General features: G+C 37.6%; 1 protein-coding gene across 1 annotated transcript in view; it reads right to left on the minus strand.

Annotated features, from left to right (window-relative positions):
- Positions 1-22280, minus strand: part of UBE2Q2 (ubiquitin-conjugating enzyme E2Q family member 2) — a 52687-nt gene that overhangs the window by 11935 nt on the left and 18472 nt on the right. The window contains exons 6-9 of the mRNA XM_010572256.1: positions 15497-15601; positions 13764-13820; positions 11575-11715; positions 3104-3188 (exon numbers count right to left, since the gene is read on the minus strand). Of these exons, the coding sequence (XP_010570558.1) occupies positions 3104-3188; positions 11575-11715; positions 13764-13820; positions 15497-15601 (388 nt within the window). The remainder of the gene's footprint in view (positions 1-3103; positions 3189-11574; positions 11716-13763; positions 13821-15496; positions 15602-22280) is intronic.

Consider the following 22280-nt stretch of genomic DNA (forward strand, 5'->3'; position numbering starts at 1 on the left):
AAAGTTCCTGTCAAGAAGACTTTATCTGATCAGTACCAGTTTCTGAGAGGTCCTTAAGGTAGGGAAGGGAATTAAGGTAGGTTCCCTCACTTAAATAAAACAGGAGGTTTTTTGTTTTATTCCTCTAAAAGGCCATCCACAGAGGTGATAAAGTAAAAGCAAGCACGCAGAACCATGAAGCAAGCAAAAAATTAAGAGATGAAAAGGTAGGAAAAAAACCAACTCCTTCCAATATAGAGGCAACATCTTACTTAAAACAACTTTACTACAACTAGAAGTAAATCCCATACAATCTTTGGATAAAAGCAGTGAGTTGAAGTCACTATATATGAACAACACAGCCGCTAAAAATATGAACAGAAGAGATTTCATTTAATATCTCCAAAGTCTTTGTTCCTCTCCCTCCCTATCTACCCCCCCCCCCCAATTATGTTAAGACCTTTGTGAATTCTTCCATATTAACTAAGCAAATCTCCAACTTCATATTTGGAAATGAAATCACCTTACTTTGGAGGACTTGTGACTCCTGTTATCAAAACAGGTTAATGAAACTCTGTCTAGCTTATAGCAGAATATCTTAATTTGCTGGAGTATTTTTTGCTTCTGTTAGCTCATAAGAAAACAGTTTTCTGTTTATTTTTTAAGGGTAGTTCTTCACCTAGATTTTCCAGATAGATAAGCAACCTTCCTGTTGACAGCAAGCTTGTAATCATCTTTTGCGTGAACTCCAACAGTAGTATTTCAATCACTAAAGGAACTTCAGTTCTAAAATGGATACTACCTTGAATATACACCCATAGTTGAAGTTCTGACAATTTTTTTTAAGGCTACTTTTCTATAAAACAGTTTAATAGAAAATAAAATATTTAAAGGACTATTACTACAAGTAGTACTCACTTCAGAAGTCCCAGTGTTGGCCTATTGTCAATCCTAAAAACATGTAATCTCACATACACTAAATAAAGTGATCCTTATGCAACTAAAGAGCAGCCTTAAATTTTCTGGCTTACATTACAAAAAATGAAAACAGTGTTAAATTACCTTGCAACAGTTACCAGAACCTTTAAGTTTCACAATTTTTCCCTTTGTGTGTTAATAGTAAGAAATTAAATTAAGGGAAAAATGGACCACGGAGCAAGTACTCAGAACAAAGATCACATTAAAAAAAAAGCCCCTGCTCACTGGTGACAGTTATCTAACAACAAAAGACAGAACTGGGCTATAAAAGCAGGAGTTTTGTGCAAAGGAGAGGAACTGATATTTAAATTCACTCAACTCCTAAGATTAAATGAGGCCATAAGGAATGAATCTAGGTAAGTTTTATAACCAACAGCATCATTTACTGGCAAAATTTAATAAATGTATCAGTAGGACAGTGTTTCGAAGCAGGACTGCCATCAGTTTTGTAGTCACATCCGCTTGACGCTTTACTTCATTAACATGTTTTAGAGATTGACACAAGGCATCCAGTTGCAGTCTTTTTACATATTCCTGAGTCATAAGCTAATAATAAGTTACTATACTTACCCTTTAGTACCTCAACTTTCTTTACAGTTTAGCAAGATTTACTTTTCCTCATCATTTAAAGTATGCTTTCCTACATCAGGAGTTCAATCTTTTACAGCTAGTTAAGAATTGTTATTAATCTAAAGCCAAGAAATGGCATTATTAAGCAACCCAAATCCTCACCTCAAACTGCACCTATTATAGGGGCTCCTGGTTGTGCCTCAAGCAGTACCTATGTGATTAAGGACCATACAGTCTTCACAGACAAGGAGATTTGTTATACCCAGTCTTTGTTCTAACCACAAAAAACAAACCCTGAAGATCATATATAGGCAGTAGAGCATCACTTGTGACTTAATACAGATCTATTTCTAGGCTCTTCCTTAGACCCACTAACCCATTCTTTACCGGATAGATGGTGATTAAGGCATACTGGTAAGCACTCAGCAGCAATAAAGCCTAAAAAGAGTAGGCTACATTAGATCAGCACTAGGTCACTTAAATTTATACTTAAGACATTTTACCACAGTACTTCAGCACATAAAGCTGTTTACCTAAAAGGTAAATCTGGCAAATCAAGACAAGAACCTATTGTCTCTTCAACTCTGTCCTTTTACACATGAATTAAAATGCCACAGCCACCAAGCAAGATTTGAAATAAACTAGGGGAAAAGTTCAGAAAAGTAAAAGATAGAGGATTAAAGTTTAGACTGACTTTCTAATCAGGCATTCCTCCTGTTCCCATCCTGGCCCACAACAGGTTCTCATACCTGGCTGCTGTGATGGAGTTGCCTACACAACTGACCTACAGGAATACAACCTGCCTGAAATCTATGTATTTTCTGTTTCTTGTATGGTAACACTTAGACAATTCAACATACCGATTCCTTTGCCCTTATATGGAGCAAATAGAACAGCCAACCACTTAACTACTTAAAGCTAATCAGCATTTGTTATTCAAACAAATTTAAAAGACAAGCTTGTTTTCTATTGCCATTTGTATCCTTATTCCAAGGAATACACAGAGCTTACGATCAGATTAACACCATCACAAAATCGTAAAAGTAACAGCAATGTAATTGAGGTTAAATCCCATATAACAACAAAACTTTCTGCTGTTGACCACAAATCCCTCTACAGCAAGTATATTCTTATGATTAGTACTACCCACTGGTAGTGGTCAAAGCTTTTGCCCTATCTACCTGAAATTCAGTTCTCCAGGTATTTCTGAAAACTCAAGGAGTCCCACAGGAGTAATCTTGAGTTGTTCTTTGTAGCCATCCACCCCAAGAGCATTCTCATAGTTATACCGATCCTGTTAATTCTCGCATGAAGCTTTGCATAACAAAAAGGAAGAACATTTTAGAGGATATGTATCCTGACTTCCTTTTTCTCCACAAATACATACATTATATATAATCACATTACATAAAATAGTGTATCTATGAATTTTTATTTTTATATACATGCACACATATATACACATACACACATATATACATACATATGACAACAAAACACACAAGGATTAGCACAAAGTATTTGCCAGGAGAATTCTTTTAAAGTGTTATTTCAAGGGAAATCTGAAGCATTTTACCTGTTTTATAACTCTGTGATCTATATATATCCCTGAGTTCTTTCATAAGTCGATCTGAAGCCTGAACTGACCCAGAGACTGCACCCTGAAACAAACAAAAAAGATGCCAAATAAGTGAAAAGTAATATTTACGAACAGCTTTATTTCCATTACAAAGTTACACTAACTAGAAGGTATTAAACATATATTAATTTCTGTATTAGGATTAGGTTTTTGAGAAGTTACATATTCTAGTGAGCAAAGACTACCCAGAAGAAATAAGACACTCCCTCTAAAGCAGCACATTAATATATACTACTACATGGCATAGGTGATACAAACTCTTAATCAAGGTACAACAGACATTTTTCTGTAAAGGAGTTTAATCTCTTTGGCATTTTGATTCCCAAGATGGATCCACAGTACATTTCTAATAGGGAAATACTTCCTTTCACCTTCTGCTCTTATGCACTTGAAGGAAGAGTAAGACTAATCCTAAGGACAAGCTTCTGCACACAAGGTTTTACTGTCTTCTCAGCAGTATATTTTTATTTGGTTATGAAAAAAGGTACAGGAGTTGGGAAGTATCCACTATAGAACAGCAACTTTGGGATAAAGGAAGACCAATCAATGTATTTTGAAAATGCAGAACAAAAGCAGCGCTATTATTTGCAATAGAGTGAAAAAAACCCAACACCTACACAGAGAAAGACTAATGTAAGCAAACCTTAAAATACCAAATATTTTGTTGTGATTTGCCATAGTTCTTGTGGTTTATGCAACCCGGGCAGAAATATCTTCTGTTCTTTTAGAGCTCAGTTCTGTATTACTCAGCATCTCAAAGTGATAGAAAACTTAGCATACAATTTCTGAACCTGATATTTCAGCCTGAGATACAATGCTAAAGCGCAAAAAAAAAAAAAAAGACAAGACCTTTTAAGTGACAGGCATATCTAAAATATGACTGGCTCCAAATACCACCAGTTATTGACAAACTAATGAACACACCAGTTATCAAGTAACTGATGTCTACTTATATCAACAACTGCTGCACTGGATGTGTTCAGCACACAACCCCAATGCTGACAGTTCTGTGACCTTGGAATTAAATTCTGCCTCAATTTTCTGAGCTTTAAAGTGAGGACAGAACTTTTTCCTCTTACAGAATTGAAGTGCTTATTTAGAATAACATGATCACCAAGAGTAATTAGATTACTCTCTCCAATTCAATGCAAAGCTAGCAGGAAAGATTTTGATATTAAACCTTAGATGTTACATGGTTACCCTGCTTCTATATTCCACCTGAAATACCATTTTACATTCAAGATTGTTGGAAGACAGAGATAAAAATTAGCATTACAAGATTTAAAATATGGAAAAGGAATGAGGACTCCAAATGTGGTAAGGTACCTATCACCCCAAACCCCAATCCTGTGAAACTTTGGTTTCCACCGGCAGTCAGTTTCCCATAGGTAGATTATTTCATGAGACCCATGCAGTTTGCTGCTGCTTGGACTTCAGTCACTCCCACTGAAATACAGGCTAATACATGTGGCTTGGAAGCATGATTCGGGGGGCAAGGCAGGGGGAACCCACCACCAAACACAAAAAAAGCCCCCACCTAGAATAAAGTTAAGTTCAGTCTCTCTATATAAAGTACTGGATGATTAGTTTATGGGTCTGTTTTTTCTATTCCATCTAAAAACTTAAAGAGATTTGTTTCTTCAGTTTCCTTTCAGATACTATGAACATCTATAAACAGATCCTATTTGGACAGAAGTGTCAGAGAAGTATTTCTGGAGGAATCTGAAGCAGTTATGACCATTGTCTAATACCAGAAATGTCATCCCTGTTTGCCTCAAGTCAACAGTGATAATACGTATTCTACAAGGTCTTAACTGTAGGATCAAATTATTTATTAATAAGGATTAAATATCAGTAATAGTACTTGATGCAATCAGTAATAGTTACTAGATAGCCTCCACATACTCCTTTGTCTTCTCTGTTCAGTAGCATCATATAACATGCTTAGTTTCACACTATAATCTGTAGACTATTCTTTTAAGCTATTCATTTTCATACTCCACTGCATTTAATTATGCAGATTACTGAAATTCCACTAGTTCTTCTTAACAGACTGGTATGAAGAATGAACTTCGTAATTAAACATCCAAATAAAAGGCAACTCCTTTCACCTGATTAAATAAAAGCTACATAAAGACAGGGCTCCAGACAAGTAATTTCTCAGTTTACTGAAGCCCCTGTCTCTAGAGCAGTACCAGACAAAGAAGAGATTTCTCTTCCTTTAACAGCAGGCAAATGCAGTTTTATGGCAAAAAACTGGTTGGTTATATGTTATTTGCAAATTACTACTATTTATACCCACTATTTGCAGATTAGCTGAAAAAGGAAGCATTACACTTAACAAGTTAACACAATGCAGTATAAACCACCATTCTCTGTAAAATTGCTGTGCTTCTTCAGACCTGTACCAAGGGTGTTAAGGTTGAGACTCACTAATGTGTTGAGTCCAGAAGAAAGAAACTTCATAGAGACGTGTCAAGATTTTGGCCTTCTTCTGTGCAGAGCTGTGCAATATCCTGGCCTCATCTGCTGTATTTCTTACTGAAAATAGTAATTTTCTTACATTTTTCACAGAATATTAACCTCTAAATACAGGCAATTTAAAAACAACTTAGATTCTCAAAGACATCCTGTGGAAAATTAGTTTCCTTATTGCATCTTTATTTCCATCAAATTAAGCTACTGAACTTCTGTATGTAATGTTGGCAGCTCAGCTTGGTATATGAAAATTTAAGTATCTTCTGTACTGTAGTAATTTAAAAACCAAAGCTTAACACACCCACATACTTCTGAGTGCCATTATAACTGCTGATAAACTGAAGGGGTATTAAAAAAAAACACAAAACAAACCACATTAGAGTGTGTAAGCTAGCCTCAGTAGACTTTGTCTGTAACAGTGTTTTTCACCCTTTTTTCCTAGGTGTTTCTAGTTGGGCTGCCCACTCCTTATATAGCAATATTAAATATAATTAGACTTGCTACTCTAAAGAATCTATAGACTGCAAACCAGTAATCTATGATCACGAGAAAGAGGCTAGCAAGCTTAACCTAAGTAGTTTAGCACAGGAGCTTACTTTACATACTCTGAACTATCCCTGGAGGAAGTTGAAGAGGAAGCCTGCAGAAATTAACTGCTATACCTGATGGTAACCTTAATGCCAAACACCGCTGCTTTGAAACACAAAGTCTTCATTCCAGTGTCACTTTCGGTTTTTATAACTACTGTTAAAGTGCAGTTTAGAAGAGTACTACTTGCATCACACCACTGCGCAATACAGTAGAGCAGTGAGTTCAGTTTTGACTGTAATGGTAGTAAAATTAAAAAAACTTTAACTTTCAATACCTCGCTATATGCAAGTTATAATTTCAAAGAGTGAATCAGATATAAATAACTGTGTCCTTCTGGAAAGTGGGACTTACCACTCTAAGAGAGATAAAGCTCCCATTTCTCCAGTTGTGAGATCAAGAGTTATAGTTGCAACTGCCTTAGAAATAACTAGTCAATCATGGGATCTGACAGGTATCCATCATGTAGGCTTGATGCCAAGAGCAGAAAGGCACAGCCATTTGATTTGTAAACTGAAGAAGTTAAGAGAGCTGCTAGACAAGCCGCAAGTGATTTTTTTTTTTTCCCTATTAAGTAATCAAATAGGCACGAAGTCTCACTTGATTATCCTCTCCTGTACAAGCATACTTGTGGTTCTCCAGAACAATAAGCAGGCAAGCTGGAGAAATCCCTGCTACAGGAGGTAAACATCTATGTGGACAACATGCTAATTGCTGAAGTTGCAAATAACAGAAACACCTGGTGCAGGAATTCCCAGAGCCAAAACTGTTGGACACAAAAAATATTCATGAGATGCATCGCTACAAGCTTGTCCTGTTCTCAAAATCTTCCCCCTAAGGACATGCGTCTACCATTATCAAAAATGTGAAACTTTGGTCCAAGTCAGTATAGGCATTATATTTTTCAGAAGTGTTTCTATCCTTAATTAGTATTTTAGTGTGAACGTATAAATTTGAGTAAAATACTTTATCAAACAGTTAAGCAACTTCTAAGAAAACTAGGACTTCAGAACTGAGCTTCTGCATTCACAAGTCAGTAGGGCACACCTAACTGTGCAGAAATCAGCACAGCACACGCCACTGCCCTAGCTGTCTGCTGCACTAATTCGCCAGAGATGAGGTTTTGCAGCCTCAGCTTTTCTCCTTTGGACATTTTCTTTTCCCCTTCCACTACTCAAAACACAGCCAAAGTCTGCTCCTTAAATCAGTTATCTGAAGTAGCAGGTGCAGTTCACTGCAGTTTTAAATGCAAAGACCAGATTGTCTATTTTCCGTCTGATCAGAAAAATACTGTCACACATCAATACAGTACAGTAAATCACCTCACAATACATTTCAGATAATTCAGCCACAAGACCAAAAACTACCTGCTAAAACATAACACCAAAAAATGGAAACTCCTCCAAGATAATAAAATCTCAAGTGACCCCAAAAGAACTAAAGAATACAAGTTTGCTCTATTGTCACTGAACTTTCTCAGTATTTGTGCAGAAGTACATTCCTTCCTGGAAGTTGAAGTAGATTCATACTTACTTCAAGGATTAGACTGAAAATGGAAATGACACCTTAGACTTCATAAAATCTGAAGATGAAAGTGGAGATATTTGAGACTTCAAAAGGGAAATGCATAAACTCCTCAGTAGGAAATGCAAAAAGCTAATAGCATTATCTAAATAAGAAAAGCATTAATCTCTAAAATGACTATGTGGGGAGAGACCTCTGCAAAGCAAGCAGCAGCAAGTTGTTTAATATTTGAAGTTAATGATTCCAGTTCAAAGACCTTGTTTTATTCCCAGTAAGCAAGTGGTTCTTTAAAGTTATTACAATGCTAAGAGGAGGATTAATTCTTGCTCCAAGTTACATACTGTACTGCAAGCCAAATTTATTTCTTGATGCTGGCAAGAAGAGTAGGATTAGGGATACTGCCAAGGAAGAGAACTCCTTTACAAAATTAGTGGATAGATATTCTTAACTTGTATAAAACACACAGACCCTTAAAACTCCTATGACAACAGCCTTGAGCAGCAGAAAAATGTCTTCAACCTGTTAAGAAATGTCTTTAACCTGTTAAGAATATGCAAGAATGGGACTGCATGCACTCCTTTCCTCTGGAAAAACCTTTAGCATGATCCGTAACTTCAACCTGCCAAGGTTTCAGCCAAGGGGAGAGAGGATGACACACAGATTTTGGCCAAAGAACATGTAAAGAAACTGAAAAGTCTTCCGGTTGCATTGGGCACTAGTCAAAGCCTTACATTAGGCTTCATGTTCCCTCTTCCAACAGCAAGCATGTAAACAGCATGGCTTTGTTTTACTTTGCTGAGGAAACAAAGTATACCAAAACAGCTGTGTAGTTTGTGTGAAAACCAGACTTTGTTTAGCCACTACATTTAAATTTGTGAAACTCGTACTGTCCTTTAAGAAACCCCCCTGTGAAGGGCTGTGCAGATTTAAATTTTACCTTATGTTAGGATACTGAGCAAACTTCTGCTATCTTAGAGCATGTTTAACATGTTCTAATAGAAGTCCCATGTTCTGGCAGCATAAAAGGGCATTTAAGTGCTACTAGGTTAGCTCCTTCCTAGGTCAGTAGTGCGGCTATAGTTTTCAGCTCTCAAGCACTTAAGAGTAAACCCTCACAACTCCTTTGAGAAATTATTTAAGCAGCACAGCTATTTCTGGTGACCCACAAAAATACCATGGTTCCTCAGCAGCAGCTGAATACCCTGTTCCCTGGACTCAGCTGACCTTGTTTGTGCACCAGCATCAACAAGAGTGTCTTGGCATGAGAAACAGCTACTACGTAAGTTGAATCTGCTGTTGTCAAACAAAAAAAACCAGCAGCGCTCATTTCAGCTCCACTAGATGTGGAGGGAAAAAGCAAAAGGAAAGGCAATATTTGCTAAATGGGAAAGAGCAGATTAGCAAAAGCAAATCTGCAGTTTTAAGAGGCTTTCCACACCAAGGAAGAATGTTGACACTACAAAAACCTTTTTTCAGTTCTACCAAATTTTTAGATGATAGTAAAGCAGACCATGCCTTTCAGGCTGCAAGAGCATTTATTTTCTTTAACAATTAGAGACTCTTTACCATTAGGTCTGAGTTATAAATGCAGAAATATACAGAATCTTAACAGGCATCTTCTCAAACTCTGAACAAACATTTCAGTTTAAACAAAACCAGTAAGTGATCATTGTGCTTATGGTTAGTCAAGTCTTAAAACAGACTTGACTATACAGCAAAAGCAGTTTGGCACCTTATGTTTACCTGCTTTTAAAGAGTGAAATGCTGATCAGGCTTGGGTTTTTTTTAGGTTGGTTGGTTTTGTTTTGGTTTTTTTGTTGGTTTTTTTTTTTTTTTTGAAGGGGGGATCATTACTGTACACTTTCCTTCAGACAACCTGATAGGTAACTATTGAATTCATACACAAATCAAAGTGCAACCACCTCTAGCCAGCTATCTCACGCTGCCTATTTCAGCAAAACGTTAAGTCTAAGGTATTTTTGACAGGTTTGCACTCAAGTCATATTAGAACAGCAGTGGGACAGGTGCAGAAGATTTTTAGTTGAAGAACCCTGATAGAAGCATTTCTGTTTTATTTCCTTTGCAAAGCAGATGACTACAAACCGAAACCCTTTTCCATGTTAAAGTGTCAGTAATGAAGAGGAAGAATTTTTTTCTAAACTAAAGTTATTTAGGGCCAGTAATTCATGACAAGAAATAGTCAAGATTCTGCTAAATGAGCCTTTTCCCTAACATCTTATGGTAACTAGATCTATCAGGAGTGCATCCAATATTAAAAGTGGATTGGATTGGCTTGGCTAGCACCAAGCACTTTGGAGGTATATAGTTCTTCCTACAAATCCAAAGAGGTTCACAACAGCAATTCTCTTAAATCTAATACAAATTTTAAGTGCCATTTAGGCTATTTAGAAAATATTTACTGGAAAAATCATAAAGTATAAGAACTGGAACAAAGCTGGTTCCATGGGCAAAAATCCAGGTCCTCCCTACATACCAATACTAAATCTTATTCCTTCCCTAAATACTTACAGGTCCCTCCCCTGTACCTAACTATTGCTCACATCCTCAACTATTAGTTTAATGAGAAATAGCACATCTTGTGCCTAGACATGACCTACATGTCTGCTGACTTGCCAAACAGCATATAAAAAACTTTGGAGCTCACACAGTAGCAGGCACTGGCTCAAGCACCTTCTTACTGTACAGGTGACTTATGAAAATTTTAGAACCCTTACCTTTGGGTGAAATTGGTCATGAACAGAAGCACTGAATTTCATGCATTATACATTTTAAGCCTCTGTCAAACAAAAGTTTTGATTTCTTTGGAAGCCAGGCTAAATAAAATTAAGGTTGTATGACATCATCATTACTTCCTACATGCACCTTTGAGAAGTAGAAGCTTCTCTGGAACTTGGCACTTTTCACAAAACATTTTTAAGCCCCTGGAGAACAAACAGGTTTTTTTTTACAACTGCCCACTGGCAGGATCACTCGGAAAACTGTGATAATAAAACTGCAGAGCTGCTGAAGGCCCCTTGCTTTACGTCTGGCAAAAAACACCTCACCCTTCAGTGATTTACACGTGGCGTAGATACTACTGAAAAACAAACTCATGCATAAAATAGATTTAAAGCACAGATTCCTGGGTTTACTAAGTATGTTAAGTCACCCATAACTTTTAATGCAGTCAGGTTTATATATGGCTTTGTTATTTTAATAAGGCCTCAGCAACAAAAGTCATGCTTACAACCTACATGTTTTCTGCTAATTCTGCAAGGAGGACTACTGTTCATAACAAAGGCATCAAGCAGGAGACAGAGGGACAACCAAATGGATATCTCTAGAAATCAGATTAGCAGTTAAATATCATTAACAAGTGGGAAACCTGGATTTATATGTAAGAGTTGACTCTAGTGAAAAGCTAAAATATGCTGCTTCATCCAAAATGCCAAGAACACCCCAACCCAACTGGACAAAATAAATTATGATAGCATTCTCCCAGGCTGAATGAGAGTGCTTTGAAGTAGTTTTTGTGCCTCTGTGGGATGTGGACTGACAACTAACTTCCTGTGCCAAAGATTTTGATGAAAGATGAGTCCATTTACTAAATGACCTTGGAATCTTAGCTGGCCTGTTCAAACTTCTCCAAAAAGAGCTATTTAGGTCCCATAAGTTGAGACGTTTGTCGTCTATATGCTGGAAGTCAGCTACAGGTTAATTTATGTCTAGGTGCATAGGAGTAGGCTTTATTTGTTGAAAGCCATTTCTATTTTAAAGCCAGAAGTATTGCAAAGAAAAAACATAAATCATTAACTCACATTTAAGTGATCTTGCCTTTGATTTTTTCTGATTTTTTCTAAGATTGCAAGGTTCTCTTTTTCAATGCCTTCATCCTCAGATTTCTTCCCATCAGCTGGTTCCTCCTCCTTCATATCATAGTGATCCAGATCTTCAATGTCCTACAGGATAGAGGAAAATTCACTGTAAATAACTTAACTGCACCGCACTATGTATTAGTGATTGTTGGATGCCATTTCTATTTTGCTGTAACTTTACTCTCTCAGCCAACAGTATTCACTCAAGTGTAGGGAGCCTTCACAATATGAATGAGACCCAAATTCACAACATGTTTTTGGTCACAGAAACAAGCACAATAAAACCTCTGCAAGAAGTTAAGACTATAGTGAATTAGCCCATTAAAGTAGGTAGAAGACAGGAAGTTAAGGCATTTTGAACAGGGCTTAAGAATTCAAAAGTAACCACAGTTAGGGTGTCTCCAAGACGTGTCTAAAAGCAGGCTCTTTTTTTAACTAGAATCCTAGCTATATTACACTTCTGGCAAACAACGATTAAAATATCTGGCAGGGCTATAGCAACCCTTCAAGAAAGTAAAATATTAGAAAGCTACATGTACTTTATTCAAGGTGAACATTTCAGCTGAAGATTAGATGCAACAATTTTGGAATTAGGATGCGAGACAAAATTATGTGGTCAAGTGTTCCAATCACACAAGCCAACATTTCAGTTCTGAGTTTAGACTAAGACACTGAAAAATCTTCCACTCTGTATTCTGAGACAGGGTTATCCTGTTGCAGAGGAGCACTCTGAACTTAAGATAACTGCCTGAAAGGTGATTCAAGTGCTATTTGTGGAGGGGAAGGATGTAAATACCTTGAGATGAAAAAGGAAGCACTACAGCAGCCATACCAGCAAGCTATGAGTACACAACTATGAGATATGCTCCAATATGCAGTGCTTCACCACACCTGTGGGTACTCTTTATGCACCATCTGTTTGCATGGCAGGAAAACCTGGCCATAAATGCAACTTCAAGGATGTCTTATGTAGTACACACCTATCTGGTGCCCTTGACAACACGTTTTCCTCCAACCATAACAGATTTTAAACGGAGTATTCTTTAAAATGCTCATGTTTCTCAAAATAATGATATAGCCCCAGGAACCGTAAGCTATTTTCAATTTAGAAAATGGACAAGATTACAAGTTGAAGGTATCAGTGCCACACACAATGCCACCTGACAGCTTATAAATAACGACAAACATGACAATTTTTTTGTCTGAAGTAAGTCAAACAGAGTGCAAAAGGCTACTTACAAGTCTGCAAGCAACAAGAGCCTTGTGGCAGCAGAATATGGTAGCATACATACTACCTTTACAGAAACTCTGGCTCCAACAGATGTAGTCTGGATCAGGCTAAATATGGTATAAGAGAGGCTGATTCAAATTAATTCCAGAACATGGGTAACATTTAGATCTTTTCTAAAGGAAGACCTTTTATTCAGAGAACGAGTTGTTCGTTCTTACTACACACCTTCATTAAAAATCTAATCTGAAGTAGTCAGAACAGTTCTCCTATAATAAGGCTATTTCTAGTGGTTTAAAAAGCAAGCATCTTGCAGCTATTCTAACATGTTGTAGAAGTAATTGAAAGGGGTGGTTCTCACATAGTAAAAAGCGTATTAAAAGGAGCACAGTCTTGTCAGACAGTGACATAACCCCCTTAAAGTTTAGCATGTCTGTTTCAGATGTCCTTCCATGTCCTCCAATGTAGTACAGTTAAAAACTAGCTCACCTGTTTAACGAATCAGCAAACTGGTTTACTCTAACACCAGTCTGCTTCGATTTGGGAGGCACTTTCAGCTGTATCAGAGCCAGTTCATATGCTGCTTGAAATAGGAGTTAACAAAGCAAACTTACAGATTTGGCACACAATGTTATGTATTGTTTGACTAAAGCACAAACAGATGTCAAATTCTGGTATCCAAGTACCTCACAGCTGAGATCTAGGTTTAAGAAGAAAATTTCACTAGTTTTGCAGTCGAAGTGAAAGCTGACATTAAGGTAAACATCCAAATTTTTAATTACCTTTTCCATTGAACTCCAGGGAGATTACATTTTACAGTTTAGCTAAATAATTAGCCAGCCACTGCAGTGCAAAATGCCAGAATTCTACTAGATTAGGACAACAATCTTGTATCTACACATACTTCACCCATATCTTCTTCTTCCTCCTCCTCTGATGTAACTTCTTCTGTTGTTCCATTCTGCAATACAACAATGAGGTTTCTGCATAAATTATGCCTATTTTCCTTTCTTTCAAAAGCAGGAAGTCTACTATGAAAAAGAAAGCAATATATATGAAAGTTACACTTATCAAGGTCTGCAAAGGACGGAAGTTTAATGTAAAAGATACACAAAGGTGCTTTCCTGGAGTACAACAGTGAAGAGATTTTTGCATGAAGCAAAGATAAACAGAATGTCACAATTAATTTCACATTAAGCTCTAAGTGGAAACTTAAGATTCAGATAAGGATATCCTATTCTGAGACAAGGACAAATGCAATAAACAAGTCAAGCACATTGTAACTCATGATCTCCTAACCATGAAAAAAGATCACGGCTCTTACTAGAATTCATACACACGCTAGATCTCTGAAAAGAAAAAACCCAACAAACGTTAGACCTCTGAAACTTAACGGATTTTTGTCTCACTACCTAGAACTTCTATGCAACAACTACTATCATCAGATAGCCATTGTTATTAGATTATTTGATAAAATACCAAAACAATACATTGAGTTCATTTTTTATGGCTTTCCATTTCAAGATACCACTTCAAGCTCAGGAAGTCTGAGCTGCAGAACTACTCAGGAGCATTCCGATATGCTTGTCCTCTGCTTACTCTTCCTTTGGCAAAGGAGGAATGCCACTGCTGTACACAATGCAGGGGACTAGATGGATCCTTGGTCTGACTTACTAAGGCCACTCTCATTTAACTTGCAAATTATCTGACATTTCTGGCTAAGAAACACTCCATGAGTTTGTTTCTGAGTTTTAGAGCATAAGCAAGACTCTTCAACAAAGCTACTTCCTAATATTACAGGCCTATTGCCTTGTAGTTGCACTGCTATGTGGGTGGCTGAGAGAAAAGACCTATAGGATTACAGCTGGGCACATGACCAAAATTAAGCAAGTTATTTGTTATTACTATAGTACTGTCACCACAGGAAAACCATCTGTTACGCTACAGGAGTTTTTATAAAACGTTTCATCTTAACATGTATAAGCAAAAGAAGATATCATAATCTTATTAAAAATACAAAAAAAGAGCAGTTACTGTCAGTTACCAGTTCCATTTTCAGCACAATACAAAACATTTTAGTTAACCAGAACATTTCACAGCCCTTCACAACTCTTAATTTGTCAAGTGCACAAACAGTAAACAAGGCACCTCAGATACTCCCTACCCAAAGTAGCATATGGTCTTGATATCCCATGTCTCTGCAAGGGATTGAGGAGGAAGGAAAATATCAATAGTAGTTCATCCAAGTGCACACTGTAAAACATATACTCCTCAAGAAAAAGTAAACAGTGTTTAATCACATTTACATTTTGGAAAAAAGTAAATTTGGAAAGCAGTAGGAATGCACAGTGATTGGCTTGAACAGTATTTAGGAGGGAATTAAACTGACAGCACTGGTATCACATACACACCTTTCAATGGTACAGAAACTCCAAAGTAAATTGTGTAATAGTATCGCACCATCATTAAATGGATTCTGCAAACAAAATTCAGATCAAGGACACCATAAAGCAACAGTGCTTCATATCTCAGTTCTGGCTTACACAAGGTTTAATCATTCCCACCATCTTGTTTCTTGGAGCTGAAAAAACAACTCCTTCATTGTCATAAGGAGGTGTCCACAGCTTTTTAATTTACCTGTCCAGCTGGTAATGGCTGATCTAACATTTCAACATCTGGGTGCTGAGGAAGATTATATAATCTGCAGAGGTCACATATTAATCGCTTCAGCTGTTGAAGAAGCTATAAAAAAAGAAAACATGGAAATGTCTATTTAAACCAAAGCACAGAACAATACATTTTGAATTTTCTTCACATGTCGGTACTGAACTTTCAGTCAGTGTAGAGCACTTAAATCTGCACGCACTGGAATAAAGTTTAAAGAACGCTCTTTTTCTCTGTAGTCATTGTAATAAAATCCCCACAATGGGAAACCAAGGACATGGCAAGTTAAAGATGGCTCCCATTCTCCTCATGTCAAGTGAAGAACGCCATGAGCAAAAGAATAATCTGCTCTAGCAGCACCATCCATTCCAGGCATAGGCGTATCAGCCACAGATCACTAGGGGATAATCAAATGGTCATATTTCATGAGACAAGATGGTCCATTCCAATTTCCTAGGTTAAAGAATCAGGTCTTCAAAAAGCAAGGAGGAACAGTCTGATTTTCCACATCCTGAATCCCTTTCTAGGGACATACCAGTGAGGCACTAGAAGCAAGACAAACGCTGTACAAGGCATAGAAACTAGCTAGCCTCTGAGCTAGAGCCCAAGTAGTCTGCTTGCCCTATCTTGTATCAGGTTGAGGCACAATCTGTTACTATCACCGATTTCTGTTTCCAGCTTTTAGCATTACATTGATTGGATTCTGTTAACTGCAAAATATGGAACACCTTTCACTCACTGTAATGCTATCCAGAAAATAAATTTAGTTCTGCAGAAACAGAGAAACATTAAATTTGCTTCTTGGCCACCACGCTAATTAAGTGAATTTCCATAGCTGTTAACTTTCTCTAGGCAGCCTCAGAGTCCTAGTTAAGGCCAAGACCATAGAAGACTGGACTCCCACATACCAATGGGAGTTTGTCTTGCCACTTGTAGAAGGCAGTGTGCAAGACAGCCATTTCTGTACACATAACCTTCAGCACCACTAGTAGTTAATGCTTACAGCAGCAACCTCCACTCTCCTTTAAGAATCTCTCCATAAAGGAGGGAGACTCAGGCAATGTGGCTTCACCCAAGGTACAGCATAGACCACATCATCCTGAAAGAATGATACCTCTACAACACTATTTGGTGTTTGCATACTGTATTTCTTAAAATATACAATAAATTAAGGTACTTCAGAAAAATCTAGTCACTCCAAAATATTCTACATGTCTAAAGCCTTGCTACAGGCCAGTTTAAATGCTCTTACCTTACCCTACTGCAAGTGAAAATTCAGCCTCTGCAGGGTTAAGAACTCATTTCCAAGCCCAAATCACTAGCATTGATAAGCAAATGTTGCCCTTATGCTACTGGAAAGCTTCAGTGCTTTTCCTTTCTTCAGTAGAAATCAACATTCCTGTTGAATAGGAATGTTATTTATTCATCGGAGGCCATGAACTGACATACCAGCCTGCATTACAAGAATTAATAACAATCTCTCCTACCGCACCATGTTTGCTGTTTCTCCATCATTCATGATGGTCATCCTTAACTCAAAAATAAAGCAGATGACACCAAAAGAACTGGTGTATCAGCAACACATCTCTTGTGAGTATATACATGAGATGTGGTAGTTTATGTTGCCAGAAGCTTTCTGTAACAATCACATTTTTCACCCGTGTTAAGACTCTACACCTGTTCGAAACTTCCTGGATGTCTGAAATATCAGGAAACCTTTTAGCAGGCAGAAAGCAGGTTAATCAATCAAAGTTACTCGGTAGACAGAATCACAGGTCTTAGAACTATTATTCTCAATATTTGTAAGATGCTTAAAGTTGCACTGCTACACATTTTGTTGAGAAAAAAATTTTCTCCTCACAAACAACACTGCTTCATGGAGAGTTGGAGCGTAAACTATAAAATTTCAGGAATTGTAATTTTTCTCATGTAGCTATGTAAAGCTATGTTTACATCTGTTATGAAGCATACAAAAAATCTAAATGGTGGGGGAAGAATACCACCACCAGGATTTGGCTGGTCCAAAGCTTGGAAAAGCAGATGAACACAATACTATATGTGTCTTTACAGACAGAGACAGTAAGGGCTGGGACGAGAGTTAAGAACTGCTTCCTGCTCCCTCCACTCCCCATCATCTTCATGAGAAGTCCTGTCACCTGAGTTGAAATTCAGAAGGAATCTTTACAGCCAGGACCTAACACGTTGTAAGCTTCTCTCACTTCATTCTGAACACAGCACTACTGCAAGGTACACAAGCACTCTCAAAGCAACAAACTGCTGGCACAACCTGGACCAAATTACACAGTGGCTGTGCTTGAAGAGGTGTCTCCCTGCCTCCATCAGCACATTTTCACCTTCTCATTTGCACTGGCACCAGAGATGACACAACCATACAGCAGCTTACAAGCTTCGTGGCAGATCAATTCCTGATGTGCTGCAGAACATAAGCACCAATTTCACCATAAAGGGGGAGGCAGAAACACGCAGCTGAGAGCAGGAACCCCATTCCTTGGCAGCAGTCTACGCTTCGGGGTTAGCTTAATGCAGCTGTCAAACTGCAGTCTCATTTTTATAGCTAAGATGTTTTACTTGACATCAGTTTCTACAATCTGCAAAGGTGGTGGCAGAGTGAGAAGCTGATCCCGTCTCTACAACCCTTCTTCCTCATTACTATGTTTTTCCTCCTCAGGAATTCATTTCATACCCTTGATCCTTCTGCCACGGATCACCATCACCATTATCCCTTATGCTCTGCTCATAGGTATGAAAAATCATAGGATAATTTGGGCTGAAAGGCATGTCTGGAAGTCATCTGAACCAACACCCTGCTCTGAGCATGGCCTAGCATGATTTGGTATGTGTTAATGGTACATGAATAGACTGTATCAAAAGGGATAGCAGATTTCTGCCATGTATTAATAATTTAAATATATTTTCAGGCTAACTTCACATACTTGGCTAATGTAAAATGAATGCTTAACACACACTTTGCTGCTATGAAGAACAGTGGGCTATCAGTATACCAATAGTTTCCCTGGAATACAAACTGCCTCAAGCAGAAACTAAACAGCAACTAGAATGCATAATCCACAGGGTACTAAAGGAAAAATGTAAATAGTCTGCATAAGGTAAATGCTTAAGTGACCAAATACAATGTCAAATTTATAAATTAATGATACTGATTATAATTAATATAAAAATAATCGCAAAATATAAAAATAACATATGCATCTACAATACAACTTTTAATGCTTCAGGAGTTCTGAGAAGTTGGTAGTTCTTATGGACACCATAATGTTGTTTTAGAACACAAAAATACCTCTTAGAATTTTTTGCTTCCTGTGTTAACATCTTACAAACCTGAAAACGGTTTAGAACAATTTTTCTGAAACCTATCCTATGTTAGGAGGCCTTCTTATGCATGAAGAGATCTTTCTAATGGAGGGTGAAAGCATTAACAATTTTAGCATACCTTTAATGATATTAATATACTTCTGGGTTCACTATGAAGCACCTTGTTTTCTGATTACCAAGAAACATGGACTTCAGAAGTATAGTGCAAGTATACACATTCTTCTATACGTATCTATCTACATATATATACACACACTATATCTATATAAAAATAAAGTAATTGATAAGTGTTAGCCTACCACTGAAGGAAACTCCTGAAGAAGGATAGAAGAGGAAACAGAGGGAAGAAATAGCTGTCACTTGGAGTGTGACCACTACTTAGCTATCAGGTGGTCTGCGCAGTAACTGGCCTCATGCATATTCAGCAGCCTTGGGCAGTTTCAGAAAGTACATCAAAGCTTCTTCCTGCATTTTGTCATTATAACCCCCAATGCATAATTAGTTGCCGCTGCATTGGTAGTTTGAAAGAGCCAACATTCTTTCCTGAAATGTCATCATGTGGGACTAAAACTAAATTCTTAATACAGAAGCAGTGTGCTTAGGGATAGCAGCTTATCCATGTTGTACACATACTTATGCCAGTAATTCTATACTTTTGACTTCTTCCATGCAAGTTTAAGCCCTCAAGGTTTGCACAGTGTGAGAATTAAAGCTGCCCATCCGAATTTAAGTCCATTTCACTACTGTCTTTAAAAAGCAAACCTCCAAATCATGTATAGTTATATTTAATAACCCATGAAGGAACGTTTGAGACTTTAGACTTGCAACTGTAACTTCCATTATATTAAACAGAACAATGAAATTATCTTTTGCATGGCACAACCACTAGAAGGCAGCTGTCAGTTTCAGCTACCCACCAAGTCTAATGTAATGCTGATTTTCAGGATCTGAAAAGCAATTCAGGAGACACTAGGGATCAGAGAGAATTCTGTATCCCTTTCATCTGCTGACTGGAACTTGTTCAATATGAACAGTTGAGCAGCTAAAGCCTCCAAACCTAATGCTATCTATGCTGATCATGTTCTTAACCTTTCAACATTTTTAGTGTTTTGACAAATTTGCGTAACAAAAAGCACCATGCTGATGCCAAGGTAAGTAACACTATTTCAGACCCACAGAAGATTTTCCAGGAGACATGTGCATGATTTTAACTCAGTAAAACAGTTTTCTTTTTACCATGTCAAATGACAAGGCTACCATATACATAGAACTGTCAAACTTTTATGCCTGAAGAGCATGTTCTTTAGTTTCCCAAACAGCTGATACCTGTCAAAAGTTACAAATCAAGTAGAAAGGGCAGAGTAATACTAAAGAACACTAAATTAGGGTACACATGCTAGTAGTGCTTTTAGCACATGTTCGCTGTGCTCAGTTGAGCTCCTGGAAAAGTCCAATGCAATTTCCCATTCAAAATTTGAATGTTCAATAACTTTGAGTTTAGAGCAACATGGCACAAATGATCCTTTAGCTGCAATAAATTAAATGAAAACTGGTTTGAACATTCTAAAAGTCTAAATTGAACTGCATGAATTTTTAGGAGACAGTACGATAAAATCACATGCCTCTGGATTTCTACCGGTAGTTCCTTATCCCTTCCTACGCTACTCCAAGAAGTCTGTGTGTGACTTGCTCCAACACCCTTGAAGGGGAGGGAGGGACTTGCATGGGGAAAAGTTGTAGGGAGAAAAAACAAACCCCAACCCGACAAAGCCAAGCCTTTTGAGCAAAACAAAGCCAGGTTTTGTAGTGTAAGTATTTGCCTCTTCAACCACTCCCATTTGTCTTCATCTTGGCATAACATAATGTGGGGTGGATTCCTGAGAAACCAATGGGCCATCCACAGGTGTCTATTACATCAACCCATCAGCTTTTACATGGGCAAGTACAATCTTGATATCAGAAGCTGTTTTCTTACAACATACATAAGCAGTCTATGTGCATATGCAATTCAGCACAGCAAGTCCTATGCATGTTTGCAATAAAGCTTTCTACCTTATTGCAAGCAAACCTGTAGGTAGTTAAACATAGGAAATATCTTGTTTAAAACCTTTAGTCTGAAACTACTAGCCATACCAGCTTCAAAAGCTGGACAACCTTCAAAAAGGGTATTTAAGAAAAAAGTTGATTTGGCCACATTTTCTGCTGCTATACTGTTGTATGTCTTTCTATGCAGAAGTCACAAAGACTAAGAGATCTGTAACATTCTTCTAAATGTCGTTTAGTCTAGAGTTTAGGAGAAAATACACAACTGATGTGTGTCTCCCCTGTAATCAGATCCAACATAATACATTAAAACGCTCATGTTCCTCTGCAATGCCCCTTTGTTTTTAATGATGGCAAGGCCCGTGAAGACTGTCACCTTCTTGCTAGTTTTCTGATTATTTCTGCTAGAAGTCAAATGCATCCTAAATATTCTTTAGAAAAATAAATTTACACATCCTTATTTAACATCAAGTATGCTTGATTAACATCCCAGTAAACATCACAGGTGAATGATTTCCTGAGAAAGAACGTTCCCAATTTTTCCAAAACCAGGCAAACACTAAGGCCAGCACTTAATCCATGCAACAAGCAGTATTCTGCAGACTGATTGGTTTTGTATGCACCACATACATGCATGCATTGCGGTACACAAAAATAAACAAAAAATGTTAAAATAATCCGTTAATAAAGATTATCCTTAAGGGCTATTTAATATCCATAAAGCTGAATTTGGAGAGGAAAAACAACACTTTAAATCACTGAATTTGTCAGCAGGCTGCAAGACTGCTTTTTGTGGAACAAAGTACATTTGTACTGAAATTTATCTCCAAGCAATATTCAAGGACACTTACTTTCCTGCATAGAATGGTGTCCTGGTTTTGGCTGAGATAGAGTTAATTTTCTTTCTAGTAGCTGGTATAGTGTTATGTTTTGGGTTCAGTATGAGAATAATGTTGATAACACACTGACATCTTCAGTTGTTGCTAAGTAGTGTTTAGACTAAGTCAAGGACTTTTCAGCTTCTCATGCCCAGCCAGCAAGAAGGCTGGAGGGGCACAAGAAGTTGGAAGGGGACACAGCCAGGGCAGCTGACCCAAAGTGGCCAAAGCTATATTCCATACCATGTGACATCATGTCCAGTATATAAACTGGGGGGAGTTGGCCAGGAGGGGTGGATTGCTGCTTGGGTACTAACTGGGCATCAGCTGGCAAGTGGTGAGCAATTGCATTGTGCATCACTTGTATATTCCAATCCTTTTATTACTATTATTGCCATTTTATTATTATTATCATTATTATTTTAAACTGTTTGTATCTCAACCCACAAGTTTTACTTCAGGGTTCCACCACCCACCCCCCC

This window comes from Haliaeetus leucocephalus, unplaced genomic scaffold, assembly GCF_000737465.1.
Source record: "Haliaeetus leucocephalus isolate CR32 unplaced genomic scaffold, Haliaeetus_leucocephalus-4.0 Scaffold339, whole genome shotgun sequence".
NCBI lineage: Eukaryota > Metazoa > Chordata > Aves > Accipitriformes > Accipitridae > Haliaeetus > Haliaeetus leucocephalus.